Source organism: Lotus japonicus, chromosome 3 (assembly GCF_012489685.1).
Source record: "Lotus japonicus ecotype B-129 chromosome 3, LjGifu_v1.2".
In the NCBI taxonomy this organism is placed as follows: Eukaryota; Viridiplantae; Streptophyta; class Magnoliopsida; order Fabales; family Fabaceae; genus Lotus; species Lotus japonicus.
The window spans coordinates 1,608,148-1,623,109 of NC_080043.1; the positions used below are offsets into that span (position 1 = coordinate 1,608,148).

A 14,962-nucleotide genomic window follows, 5' to 3' on the forward strand; every position below is an offset into this window, starting at 1 on the left:
GTGCCTTAATATTATTTTAGAAAAATATCCATAATTAATTATTTACATTATTTTATTCCCAATAAGTAGCAAAGTCCACTAACTTTACCTTCTCTTCTCTCACTCTTTCGGAGTTTCCGATGTCAATCACGCCGGAGAGCCGCCATATGTTTTCTCAGCTCCGGTGACAAATGCCTCAATGAGCTCCGGAATCTCAACTGTCCTTGTACAACACAATGATTGAATGGCTCAATGTGCTTAGATTGAAGGTAATTGAAGGTGACTCAACTTCTTCTGCAAGTTATTACAAGTTTTACTAGCTAAGTAGCTAACAATCACAAGTATATTATTCTTGTTACATTTTTCTTTTGCATTGCAGGAATTGAGTTGCAGAATCAGAAGGCAAATATGTGTACAAGTTACAGCTATCAGTATAACTGACATAAGACTGGTTCTGGGTTGATGATCAAAAGTGCGAAGCTTTTTTTTTTCATTTTATTTAATCTTTCGGTGATGACACTTCCTTTTGATTTTGAACCTTTTGTTTGTGTAGTGTCTCTTCTTTGGTTCATATATTTTATTGCCTTTGAATTTTGACTCTCTGTTCTAATGATTTTGATGAATAAAAACTATACCTTTGAAATCTTCAACATAAACTTCTGAAGATATAATGATTAATCACATAAGCATCGACAAGATTGTTTTCTTCTACACAAATTAAAACATTAATTAACCATATCTTACAACAAGCATGCCAGCTTCTTACATAGTCACTTTACACTTCAAAACAAGAAGTAGAATAACAAGAATCAAATTAAGACCACCAACTGTGACTTAAAACTTTATGAAACTCAAAGCTTGGTACAGTTTTTACCTAAAAACTATAGAGAGTTGCAAATGACACAATGATCTAATACAAGTCTTGCTAGGACACTTCCTTCTCCCATCATTTATCCACTACTCTGTCTGGTTAAATATATGAATCATATAGGTCTCCCTCACACAACTAAGATGAAGCAGTTTTTTCCTTCAATCTATTTCGCTTCACGTTGAGATTTGAACTTCCTAAATTTTTCCAATCTTCTGGATAAAAGGATATAGGGGCAAGATTTTAAAGTTGAAATCTGGCCTATTCCCAAGTTTTCCAACCGCTCTAGAAAACAGGTAGGGACCATTATACCCCATTTGTTTCCCTCAAATTCAATGCAAATTCCTTTATGAATCTGAGATGGGGTCTAAATAATCTCACCGACCGCGCTAGGCAAGTAGTCTATATTACAGAACATACCATTAAGTTGTTGCAGTGGTATGCAGGCTGGGATGTGATGATGAATGTTGCTTCTTTGAGGCACTTTGGAATGAGCTTAACTTGGTTCTGTTGGTATTTCTATGCAGATGGGAGTCAGTTCTGGTTCTGATTTTGTTTTTAAAGAAGTGCTGAAAAGAAATGTAAGTGCCAACAATGCTTCACTTTATGTGTGGTCGGTGTGTTTTTATGAATCCAAGGGAAGATTGCATGACGCCCTCACGGTTTATCATCTTGGCATTTGCAGGTCAGTGTTGTTGGATAGTGTTTCTCACGTTCTTGTTTTGATGTTGCAAGTTGTAGAATTTCATGAACCAATTATCCCCAAAACTAATGATCTAACATTTTTCATAAAAAAATATTTATGGCAAATGACACAATAACGATCTAGTACAAGTCTTGCAATGGAATTTCCTTCTTCAATCATCAATTTTCTACTGTTTGTTCCATTGATGAATGCCATATATAAGTCCATAAACATCAACCACCGCGAAAGAATGGGTATAAGTCTTAGTTTATAACTTAATCCTGATCAAATATGTCTCCTCTGATGAGATATATTTGTTTCCTTCAGTTTCTTTTCTTTTCTTCAATTGTTTTTAATGATGATTTTCCATCAAGAAGTACCACACTTCAAGTCATTGCCATCAATATCAACATTTTTACCATCTATTTGCTTTGTGGTAACTATCTCCAATGGTTCAACTTCAACTGAGTCATTTTTATGCTTTTGCTCCATATGGCTCTTTAATTCTTTACCTTTACCCCACAAGACAATGTATAGCCCAAGCACAATCAATATTGATCCTATGATGCTGTAATTTAGAAGAAAAAAATAACAGTTAATAACAAAAAAAGCATAACAAATTAATGATATTAGTTAATGCTTGTACCTTCCCAAATAGAGCTTTTCCTCTAAGAACAGAGAACCTGCAATGGCCACTATAACGAGGAGCAGGGGGTTGAAAGCGGATGCATAAAGTGGTCCCTTTAAGCGTAAACACCACGCCATGAGAACCCAAACTACCCCAGAGGCTACAACACCCTGATACAAATCAATTAACCCATCATACACATGTCAATTACTTGAAATTTATGAAAACTTAGGATGTAGGCTCAATCTATTATAATATAGTAATTGTGAAGCGCGCATTGTTAGAATGACAATTCAGCTCTTCTTACCTTGCCACCTATGTATTTTTGCTGACATGTCACACTCTATGCATTAAGAAGCCTTTGCACCTCTCAAGTCTTAAGTATCAATTCCCTTTCACTCACCTCTCTCTCTCTCTCTATTCCATTTTACTTAACTTCATATTTTTTCACCTGACATGCCCAACCCACTGCTTTACGTTACTGGACTTTCGGTTTAAGCATAAACTAATTTTCTTCTATAACTATTCTCAGTCATTCTTCTTTTGGGACATTCATTTCTATTCTATACGTTCAATTCTCAAGATTCCATTTCTACTTTTATGTTAATTTAATTCTAATTCTCAAGAGCGGCAGCGCCAGCAAATCATCTTCAGCCACTTGAAACGCTTGAATTAATGACATAAATGAAAAGAAACGGGTAAAGATTAAAAGCATATAAAAGATTACTAAAGGCAAGTGATGTACCCAAAACATTATCATTTTCTCTCTAGATTTTTTCCTTGATATGATAATTCAATTGGACACAAAAAAATGGAGGTCCATTTGAAAAGTGGCAGCCACTTGGAGAATGTCAAACGCATCATGTGTTAATGGCGTGAATTATGTTTCTACTCTTACGAACCTACAAAAATCAGAACATCAAGGACTTCAACAACACCCTTAGCAAGGTCATTGTCGTCTCTGAAGATAAATTTCTGTTATGATTTATTTTCTATGATACAAATTCAATTGTGAATTGTAACAAGCAAACAGTTGCGTGTTGTTTGGATTTTTCAGTTGCTCCTATAGAAATTATGAAGACCTTATTTTTGAAGGAAAAGTTATAGTTGAAGGTTCTACTCACAGGTTTGTTTGTTTCCTCTACCATGATTTTTCTTCATTCTTCACATTAGTTTTTAGGTTCCCTTTATCTAATTAAACTCAAAAAAAGAAAAGAAATTTTATGAAAGAAGCTCTTTTGAGGAGTGTCGTGTGCATAATAGACTAGAGTGGATCATACAACTGCTTATGCTATTTTGCTCTTTTTTCATCCATTTACAACAACTACATACCTATATATGAAGATTGAATGTGATTAGACTACTTTTTTTTTGTTAGTTGATATTATTAATGTTATCAACTATAAACATATGTGAAAGGAAAAAAACAACTGTCAATATTCTAGAAATGAACAATGCATAATTAATTATGTCACTCAGAGCTTCTTTTCAAAATTAATTCGAGTATTGAAAATAATTATAAAAAAGTTGTAAGCATGCCCTTTTTGTGAATTCTAACACACACATATATATAGAGAGAAAGAAAGAGAGATTAGGTGCCTAATTTAGGAAGAAATGACCTTTTATCACATGAAGAACAAAAAGAAGTCATTTTAAGTACTTATTCTATCACAACTAAGACAAGTTGTTTTTTTTTTTTTTGCAGAACTTAGACAAGTTGTTAACAATGCATATTGTGTGTGTGTTTATATATTTATATATATATATATATATATATATATAATTCATTGGAGCTCACTACTTAAGAGCTAATGATTGTTTAACATAGTTAGAAACTTTGGGACACTACTTAGTCCTTGGAGCAAAAAGAACAAAAAGAAGTGATTTTAAGTACTTATTCTATCACATTAACAATGCATATATATATATAATTCCTTGGAGCTCACTACTTAAGAAGCTAATGACAAGTTGTTAATTTTTGTGCTTGATTTGGCTTAACTAACACACAAACAATAATAATGAACACAAATTAGTTCCTTTTGATTCCCTCCACTAACTTCATCACTAACTTCATCAAAAGGAACATCTTCACTACCTTTCATCTTATCAACATTTGTCCATTCATTGTTAAACTTTTCTCATATTCTATATACATTTCAAAGATTGCATGATTGCATTTAATAAATTAAAATTATACAACACGTTCATCAAGATTTAAAATGTTACTAAATTAACATCCGCCCGCGCGGGGTTACCATCTAGTTTTAAGGAACTACAACACACATCAAGTGAAAAGGTATAATAATTATGTACTTAAAACATGAGCTTTGCCTATGTCAACCAATAAAAACATGGTTCATAAGTTAGAAGAACTTCTCTACGAATTAGTTTTAGCACGTAAGGAACATGTTGTAAATACTTGATAGCTCCTATATTGTTGGGTTATCATTAATTGGGTATATTAGGCCCAAAGTGGATGGATAACTATGTCTAGTTATTTTTATTTTCCATGTTTAGTTATTTTTCTACTAGAGCAATCTCTTCAAACTCATTTCCAACCAAAAATCCGTTTTCATTGACTCACTTTTTCATTACGAGTTCATCAGTTCCGGGTGGACTCCTTTCCCTTTGTAAATCCTTTATTTTTTGAGTGTTCCAAGTATTTGGATGATTGCTACTTGTATGTATGATTCTCCTCTGTTTAAGGGTTTTATCCTAACTATAAATTGTAATTGTTTTCTGCATGCTTAATGAGATCACCAGAAAATAAATGCAAATGCTTTTCTCTCTTTCTTTTAGCTTAGCTCTTAGATTAGAAACTAGTGTTCTTGCTTGATCGAAAATTTCTCTCTATCAATAACATATACTGCATGTTAATTTAAAAACATGGTTCATAAGTGAACCAATTTTTAACCTGGTCAACCATAGAACTGTCCTTAACTATGAATGACAAAAATAAAAATTTATAAAGCATGTTACCGTATAGAGTGCAGTGAGAAGTTCGATGTTCCAGCCAAGCTTCCATTGGCTCCAATTATCTCTTTCCATGCCTAGAGCAAATATAGTTGATTGAATGCATGCCATCACTGACATCAAAGCTGCACTTGTATAATGCCAAGGAAACTTGGCACTCATCCTAGCCTACCACACACAAAATAGCATTAATAGACATGATTAATGTTATAAACTCATACATATATGTGATTGCAACTTGCAAGTCCAGTTAGAAATATAGTATAAGAGTTATATGTGTTAGCCTAATAAGTTATATCTATATTGCTATTTATAATGAGTTAAATTTTATTTGACGCATCAACCAGTCACATTAATCCAATAGATTAAATAACAAAAAATGTGTTTTTTTTCATATCTTTGAAATCTGATTTGTTGATAGTGTAAAAAACCTTTACAGTATCTATGCACATGTACAATTTTCTCTTGCTAATTCAGACTTCTTATTGCAGTTTATATATAGGAAGTGAAGGTGACCTGAATTATCAACCATATAGAGTAGGATATACAAGTTCCGAAAGCAAGAGATGTGCCCCAAACATGACCGGTAGCCACATCTTTGGGCTTACTCTGGTTCACAATTGTTGGCCAGAGGTGAATCTCAATGCTCTTGTAGAAGGTGAGTATCATGGCTCCACTAATTCCTATCAAAGTGCCAACCACCTTGGCCTTCCCAGTTTTTGTTTCAATGTTCAATCTTTCCAACCTGAGAAAATCATAAGTAGAATAAAAATGAGTACAATACAGTTAATATCAGTGATCCATAGCATGAGACAACTTAGGGAAAGTTAGGGTTTGATATAGTAATAATTTGGTAAAATGAAAGTAAGAGTTTGATGGGGGTACGGCATAAAGAAGTGAATAGTCATTTTATTTCTTAAAAGTGTGAGGCGAGTCAACTTAGTCACTCAATGATGAAAATAAGTAAAATAGTCACTGAAAGATAAAGAGTGACAAATTTAGTCCTTTATAGATGAAAAAGAACAACTCATTTTAGTATCTGAGAGTCTATTGAAATTTATTTTAATCTTTCATAGCCTATTTTTCGTACTTCCTAAGCATGGGATGGAAGTTACCTACCTTATATCTTTCAGGGATTAAATGACTATTCACTTGAAAATTGAAATATAGAGAAGAATACATGGCCTACCCAAAACAGACGGCTAAGATATAGGTAATAGCAGGAATGAGGTTATACATGGCACTAGGATATGTCGCACCTGCCCAAGTCACTGCTTCCACAAACAAATTCTCTTGTATGGTTGCCCTGATGTTGCAATGACACAATGTCAAAAGGATTTCATTTATATGCACCGATAGTGTAGAAAATATTACTCACGCGTCTAATCAAACCTCTTTATTTTCTAGTTTCTATTTTAAATGTTTTTAAATTCAATGTTAATTATGACATAATAAATTGATTAATTCTACTCTGATGATTGTGTAAAACATTTTTATACTGCTACATAGTAATCAAACTCATCTTTTCCATTTTAATCATTGTGATAGTTAGAGTGAATTACACTCCACTACCTTTAAGGTTGCTCATATGACACTAAACTTCATTATACTCATGACATTAGCAGAATGAAGTTTAGTGTCATATGAGCAAAATTTGAAGGTAGCTAGTGAAATGTAATTTGCTCTGGTTATTATATAGACAAATCTATAGTGATTCATGTTAAAAAGCATGTTCACTTGTGAACAATGTTTATCCTCATTACAAAAGAAAATATAGAATATATATATATATATATATATATATATATATATATATATATGTTTTTTATGTGTTAAAACTAATTTGTAAGGAAGTCATTTTAATTTGTGAACTAGGTTTTCCTTGGTCCATGGTTAAAAAAGCTGTGTGAAACACACCGGCTCAACTTACCCAAATAATCCACAAAGAAATGCTTGAAAGAGCACTTTCATTGTGATCTTTGGCTTGCTCTTCCTGCAACATATTTAGAAACATCATTTGGAAGGAAGAAGTTTTCTTTCAAAACAAATAAATATATGTTATATATGATACTGTTAAAGTAGTTACTACAGTTAAAAATGTTACCTTTCAGCAAAGTAGGCAAGAGGAATCATGAAAGCTGATGAAAAGAGGTAACGATAGGCCAAGAGAACACTCATACTCATCCCATTATTTGCAACCAATTTGTACAAGATGCTAACCCCAGCATACAAAAATCGAACCAACACCATCAGAAACGCAGGCTTAAAGCCTTCTATGATATTGTTGCTAATGCATGTCATGTTGATGAATGAACAATATTAGCTAGCTATATATAGGATCTGATTATATTTTCCAAATTAATTCTACTTTGCTAGTGTTAGAGATCAATATTCATGTTCTACAATTTTTTTGGTGCTGAAACCTCTATATATATGTTGGTGCTCATGAAATGAGTCTGGATTCAATTATGTATGATCAAGTGGGGAATTTTGTTTTCTTTTCATCATTTTAAAATGCCTTTTCTTCGTCTGGTCGTTAGCGAAGGCAAGAAGACAACGTTCTCTTGAAACTACAAGGGGTAGAGTATTTGTTCAAGGTTATATATGTTGGAGAAAGGAGAAAGAGATATTAGATGATGGGCTGTCACAAGTCAGTCAGCCAATGCCCCTTGAAGAAATTTCTGGTCCAAATCCTAATGTTAACACAACTATATAATCTAACTTATGCATTCGAAGTCCAACACTATGGATCCTTTATAAAATATTGCCAAATATATTAGAACAAAAATAGGTGAACATGAGTAGAAACAGAGAAAAAACAATTTGTTCGCACAAATCTATATCTTCACAGCCTTTTGTACATATATCTTTCATATAAGAGTCAATTTGAAGGTTAGGATAGACTAAGACAGAATAAAACGAAAGAGTTGTATAAGTAGAGGTGTTCACGGTTCGGTTTAGACTGATTTTAAACAAAAAATAACCGAACTAATCAAACTTAGTCGGTTTGGTTTTCTGCAAAAATTAAAAATCTAAAAACAGTACCAAATCAAACCAACGATGAACAGTTTGATTCTATTTGGTTCATTGAACTTGGGATTTTTTTTTTTGAAATTTCAGTCATTTTTTTACACAATCAATTCACACAAACCCAAAACTCAAACCACAGAAATACAGTATAAGTCAATAACATTCACTTGAATACTGAAAACAGATTCATAAGGACCATAACAAAACCATAATTGGTGACTATGCCCTTTTAATAAATAATTACATTTTTTTCTTCAGTTCCTCAATTTTCAAATCTATAATTTATAAACTGCACCAATCATCCTCGGTTTTGGATTGGTTTGATATGGTTCAATTTGAATCCGAACAGTGAAAAGCTCCAAACAAACTTAATAGGTTTGGTTTGATTTTTCGGTTTCATCAGGCTGAACCAATCTAATGAACACCTCAGTGTATAAGAGCAGGATAAGATATAACTATGATAGACTCTAATCCTATTTACGTATTTGGGTGGACCGGACAATGATAGAGTATGATAATGAAAAATGAATGAATAATATTTTTCTAAATTGAATATTTTTTAAAAGTAATTAATCTATTAGTTATATTCATGTTCTATAAATTATTCTATGTTTTAAAAGTAACTAAAATCCAAATTATTTTATATTAATTACTCTATTTGAATTAAGTCTCAAAATGTTAGCTCAAGTGGTAAAAGTTAGGGGACATAATGGTTTGGGAGTGTGAAGGGTCTGGGGTTCCCTGAGGAGGACTAATTTAGGAATCACTTGGTTTCTAAGGGCTACACCCAAACTGAGGGTGTAGGGTGGCATGATCAATTGTCTTTGTTGCTTCTTTCAATTTACTATCAAAACAAACTGCAATTGATCATTCTATCTTCATCAAATATCAAGCATCTTTCTTTACTTTTCTTAGGCTTGGATATCACTTTTGCTGCTTTGTAATTAAACCGGTTTCTTCTCCTAGTTTATTTTCTGAAAAGTTACTTTTTACCAATAAGAAAACTATCTAAAAGAGAAAAAAGAAAAAAAAATAGTTTGGAAGTAAAAATAAGTAGTTTTATAGCTCACTGACTTTCTTGACAAACTCTTTTTTTTTTGGTACAGCGACTAAAAGAAACAAAAACTAAGGCCTCACAAAGGAGACACCCGCTGCATCCGCAAGGAGAAGCAAACCCAAGGCTGCCACTGGCTGCTCAACCATCACCAAGGCTTCATTCTGACTCGCGCCATGCTTAGCTAGAAAATCTGCGCACGCATTCCCTTCACGCAAAGTATGACGAAGCTTCACCATCCAAGTCCTAGATATGAGATCCTTAATATCCCAAATCAAAGACGCATATAGATGTCTGGAAGGAGGCACAAACAAAATAAGGTTCACAGCATCAAAAGAGTCAGATTGACACTCAACAACTCGATAACCTCGCTCCCACGCAAGAGTTAAGCCCTGATGGATTTCCGGTAATTCAAGATGAAGAATACACGCATCATCTCGATAGCCAAAGAAACCACCCATCCACTGCCCCTCAGTGCTGCGGAAACAACCACCTAATCCACCACGACTAGGCACATCCCGGACGCTGCCATCCACATTAAGAACGACACTACCCGGAAGCGTTGGCAACCACTGAACCAATCTAGGCGATCCCTGGTGACCTGTCTCCAGACCTGTAAACGCGCTTACCAACTCCTGGCCAAGCTAGAGATGTTCGAATCAAGGACCCGACAAGGAAGCCACTGATTTTCCATACACCAGGTGTTGCGTCTCCTCCAAATCCACCAAAGAGTAGCCACCGCCGTAGGATCCGAGTTATGCAACAAGCTACGAAGCCACACCTTGGAATCCATAACCGAGAACACGTTCCCCACCGTATCAAAGTCCAAACGCCTCCAAACGTCCTGAACCCGAGAGCAGTCTCTAAGACAGTGCAGCACTGTCTCATCCCCGGTATTACACAGCCGACACACCGCATCAGGCGACATTCCCCGCCGGAATCTGCACTCATTCGTAGGTAAAGCATTATGACACGCTAACCAGATGACGATAATACACTTAAGCGGAGTTTTGAGACGCCAAATCAAACCCCAACTCGACCTTGAATCCAAGGAGCCATGCCCTAGAATACCTCTGCTCTCTAGAAGCCAGTTATAGCCCGAGCTGGTAGAGTAATTCCCCGAGATGTGGCCCTTCCACCGCACCCCATCACACACACGCGCGTTGAGCCTAGCCGGAAACTGACGAATTAAGCTCCCTATGTGACCCGGAACCTGAGTCCACAGCCACTCAAGCCTCCAAACCCCATTATCCCAGATATCCCTGATTCGAAGCTCGATATCATGAATATCCACAAACGGGACTAATTGACACAGCGGAACAGGGGGAACACCAGGGACGTTACCAAAGCGATGACTGGCCATCCCCAACTTGGAACTCAAAACCCGAATGGAATATGTCACGCGTCTTCAAGAAAGCACGCCACACCGAGGACCCTGGTTTTGCCTCAGAAGATAAGAAACACCCTCCTGGAAAATACTTTGCTTTCATCAGACTCACCCACGGTTTCTCACAATCAGACACCAACTGCCACACCTGCTTCCCCAAGAGCGCAACGTTGTGATCCTTCGCCTTCCTGAGACCAAGACCCCCACACTTCTTTGGCTGAGCAATTCGATCCCAACCCACCAAGTTTATCCCACGATCATGCCTGTCCTTCCACACAAAATTCTTCACCACAGCATCCAATCTATCACAAATACCTTGCGGCACCCACACTTGGCTCATGCAATAGGCCGGCATAGCGGACACTACCGATTGCGCAAGGGTTAAGCGCCCCGCTCTATTCAGAAGCTTACTCTTCCAGCTAGCAAGTCTGCCATTTATCCTATCAAAATATATACTCAAAGTCCCTAGCGGTAACCCGATGTTGGAAGATGGGGAAGCCAAGGTACCGACCAATATCCGACGTAAACTGGATACCGGCAATGGCAGCTATACGGTTCTTCTTCTGCAAGCTCATGCTCATTCCTGACAACTCTGTTACATAGAATTAAAACTAAAATAAATATTTTCAGAATAATTATTTCTCTATTTAAACGGTAGAGAAGTTGTGCAAAGAGAAAAGAGGTAGAAGAAGACCAGAGAAGAGAAAGCAGAACTATATTAGGGTGACATTGTGATAACTTGTGTTACAATAAAAAATAATGAAACAAATATAAATAGTAAATAAGCAGCTAGTAAAAGGCTATACTAGGCATAAGACGTAAAAAATAAAAATAAGGATATACTATCCAACACTCCACACATATGCTATGTAACATTATCCATAACTTGATTGATCTTTGATCAAATGTCTTCTATAGTGAGTTTAAGTTGTTTCCTTTGGTTTCTTTTCTGCAATTCTTTTTAATGACGATTTTCCATCAAGAATCACCACACTTGATGTCATTGCCATCATCAACACTTTTATCATCAGCACTTTTACCATTTATTTGCTTTGTGGTAACTATCTCCAATGGTTCAACTTCTTCAAGTGGGTCATTTTTATGCTTTTGCTCAACATTGCTCTTTAACTCTTTACCTTTACCCCACAAGACAATGTATAGCCCGAGTACAATCAGTAGTGCTCCTATCACGCTGTAATTTAGAAAACAACAAAAAATACTAGTTAATGACAAAAAAAAACATAACTAATTAATGAATGATATTGGTTAATGCATGTACCTTCCCAAATAGAGTTTTTCATCTAAAAATAGAGACCCTGCAATGGCCACTATAACGAGGAATAGAGGGTTGAAAGAGGATGCATAAAGTGGGCCTTTTAAGCGCAAAACCCACGCCGTCAGAACCCAAGGTATTCCAGAAGCTACAACACCCTAATACAAAACAATGAATTTGTGTTTGAAAATTACATGTACAAGTAAATTCAAAAATGGGAGTTAAATGTGGGTGGTATTGAGAGATAAATATGAGTAATTTTATAATTGATGTAGTCCAACAGAAAACTAAAAAGAAAAGACATTGATAATTTTTCATTAATTATATTTTCATCCCATAACATATCTGTTGAAGCTAACATGTCAAAATCTGTAGGTCTGTTTCACGTTAATCTTAACTTGACAAATTCTTACTCCATTAGTGCATTGGGGTTTTGGGGTTTGTAAAATCATGTTGACGTTAACTCTAACGCTAAACCAAACATGCACTAATGAATGTGATCAGAATACAATGTGGTCATATGCAAATTTAGGTTATGGGCTTAATTTAACGAACTTCACACATTTAGTTAAAAGGTAGAGTTTGTACTATTAGAATATAGTAGATCTAATTTTGGATCTCAAAAGTTACCGTATAGGTGGGGATTATTTTCCTATATAAGAGATATCGTGTCATGTCTCTAATCAATGTTAACTTCTCAACACATTCTCTCACACCCCAAACTGATAATTTAGAGCATGCAATATGCAGAAATAAAGATTTGCGGGTGACCCATATACGAGTGATTAGACTTTGATATCATATTAGAGTTTGAGATATCTTCCTTTAAAATTATCCTTCCTGTATAGCATAGCTATATTCAGTATATTGGCAGTGAAAAGTTCGATATACTAAAATCAGAAAAGTAAATCTTTGACAATTAGATTTAAATATGAATGACAAAAATAAAAATATAAAGCATTAATGATACCACATAAACTGCAGTGAAAAGTTTGATATTCCAGCCAAGCTTCCATCGACTCCAATTATCTCTTTCCATGCACACAGCAAATATAGTTGATTGAATGCATGCCATCACTGACATCAAAGCTGCACTTGTATAATGCCAAGGAAACTTGGCACTCATCCTAGCCTACCACACACAAAATAGCATTAATAGACATATATAATTAGTGTTATAAACTCATACATATATGTGATTGCAACTTGCAAGTCCAGATAGAAATATAATATAAGAGTCATATGTGTTAGCCTAATAAGTTATATCTATATTGCTATTTATAATGAGTATAACTGTACATTATTCTCTTTATAATTCAGACATTTTATTGCATGAGAGGAAGTGAGGGTCATGACCTGAATTATCAACCATATAGAGTACGATAGACAAGTTCCAAAAGCAAGAGAAGTGCCAAAAATATGAGAGGTAGCCGCATTTTTGGGCTTATTTTTCATTAGGTTCACAATGGTTGGCCAGAGGTGAATCTCAATGCTCCTGTAGAAGGTGAGTATCATGGCTCCACTAACTCCCACCAAAGGGCCAAGCACCTTGGCCTTCCCGGTTTTTGTTTTAATGTTCAACCTTTCCAACCTGAGAAAATCATAAGTAGAAAAAAGATTAATTAACAGCTCAACACAATATAATTAATATCAGTGAACCATAGCATGAGACAACAATTAAGGGTGAAATTGGGGTTTAATATGATAATTTGGCCTGATTAATCAAAAGTAAAAGAGTTTCATAAGGTTTGACATAAAGTGAATAGTCATTTTAGCTCTTAAAAAAATACGGGTCGATCAACTTAGTCTCTCAAAGATGAAAATAACTAATTGTGACTGAATGATAAAACGTGACAAGTCATTGAGTGATGAAAATTGTGATCCATTTATAAGGAAAAAGTTGAAATTTGATTTAACCTTTTATAGTTTCAGTTAAAAAAAAAAGATTTAACCTTTCATGGATCAAGTATTTTGCTTACTTCCTTAGTAGAGGATGAAAGTGACCGATTGAATATCTTTCTGGGACTAAAATGACTAGGAACTTGAAATAAAGAGGATAAAGGGCCTACCCAAAACAGACGGCTAAGATATAGGTAACAGCAGGAATGAGATTATACATGGCTGTAGCATATGTCGCACCTGCCAAAGCCACACCTTCCACAAACAAATTTTGTTGTATTGTCGCCCTAATGTTGCAATTACATAATGTCAAAATTTGACTATATAAGTATATGGTATGATATTTTTTATTTTTAGGGACACATTCATCATACATATAATGGTTCTTTAATTTTGTTTTCTTCCATTTTTTCAGTACAAGATGAAAAAGAAAAGAAAAAGGAACAAATGAAAAACCAAACCAAGTTCCGAGCAAAACTAGTCTCTATCTCATCCTCAAAGAGAAGAGACTTAAGTTTAGGAGGGGGTGTAATTTCTTATTTAGTGTTCTTTTTTACTAAACAAGCTCTTGTAAGCCTTGTATCCAACGGGCACAAAGCCTTGTAAAATATTGGCTCAACTTACCCAAATAAACCACAAAGAAATGCTTGAAAGAGTACTTTCATAGTGATCTTTGGCTTCCTCTCCCTGCAACATATTTAGAAAATCATTTGGAAGGAAGAAGTTTTCCTTCAAAATTAAACAAAGAAATATCTTAAATAGATAATGCAGTAAATTAAAGATGGCACCTTTCAACAAAGTAGGCAAGAGGAACCATGAAAGCTGATGAAAAGAAGTAACGGTAGGCCATTAGAACAGTCAAACTCATCCCAGTACTTGCAACCAACTTGAACAGGATGCTAACCCCAGCAAAAATAAATTGAATCAACACCATCAGAAACACAGGCTTCAAGCCTTCTATGATATTGTTGCTAATGCATGTCATGTTGATGAATGAACAATATTAGCTTGCTATAGGATTTAATTATATTTTCCTAATTGATCTTAATTTGCTAGGGTGAGAGATGAGTGTTCATGTTCTACAAAATTATATATTGGTGTTCATAAAATGATTCTTGATTGAAATATGTATGTTCAAGTGTGAAATTTTGACTTCTTTTCACCATTTCAAAATGTCTTGGCTCTT

The 14,962-nt window shown here is 34.9% G+C and overlaps 2 protein-coding genes and 2 long non-coding RNA genes across 5 annotated transcripts; 2 read left to right on the forward strand and 2 right to left on the reverse strand.

Annotated features, from left to right (window-relative positions):
* Positions 1-112: 112 nt before the first annotated feature.
* LOC130742446 (uncharacterized) lies at positions 113-1,628 on the forward strand. Its single transcript, XR_009021155.1, has 4 exons — positions 113-248; positions 359-451; positions 1,375-1,428; positions 1,533-1,628. It is a non-coding gene; the product is annotated as an uncharacterized LOC130742446 (long non-coding RNA).
* Position 1,629: 1 nt separating this feature from the next.
* Positions 1,630-7,599, reverse strand: LOC130742444 (WAT1-related protein At1g25270-like). Of its 2 annotated transcripts, none has more exons than XM_057594553.1 (7): positions 7,238-7,599; positions 7,064-7,126; positions 6,371-6,439; positions 5,650-5,878; positions 5,140-5,301; positions 2,179-2,330; positions 1,630-2,100 (listed from the first exon to the last, which is right to left on the reverse strand). In XM_057594553.1, exons 1-7 carry the CDS (start codon positions 7,432-7,434, stop codon positions 1,902-1,904), a joined length of 1,071 nt encoding a protein of 356 aa, XP_057450536.1. In that variant the 5' UTR covers positions 7,435-7,599; the 3' UTR covers positions 1,630-1,901. The 2 variants fall into 2 exon arrangements, with proteins under 2 accessions (XP_057450536.1, XP_057450535.1); XM_057594552.1 differs by having other exon boundaries at positions 6,323-6,439.
* Positions 2,325-7,378, forward strand: LOC130742445 (uncharacterized). Its single transcript, XR_009021154.1, has 4 exons — positions 2,325-3,108; positions 3,218-3,286; positions 5,625-5,791; positions 7,245-7,378. It is a non-coding gene; the product is annotated as an uncharacterized LOC130742445 (long non-coding RNA).
* Positions 7,600-11,304: 3,705 nt separating the features above from the next.
* LOC130748661 (WAT1-related protein At1g68170-like) lies at positions 11,305-14,945 on the reverse strand. The gene is made up of 7 exons (XM_057601898.1): positions 14,565-14,945; positions 14,401-14,463; positions 13,947-14,063; positions 13,234-13,468; positions 12,848-13,009; positions 11,884-12,035; positions 11,305-11,796 (listed from the first exon to the last, which is right to left on the reverse strand). The coding sequence occupies exons 1-7, from the start codon at positions 14,759-14,761 to the stop codon at positions 11,583-11,585; spliced, it is 1,140 nt and encodes a 379-aa protein (XP_057457881.1). The 5' UTR covers positions 14,762-14,945; the 3' UTR covers positions 11,305-11,582.
* Positions 14,946-14,962: the final 17 nt, after the last annotated feature.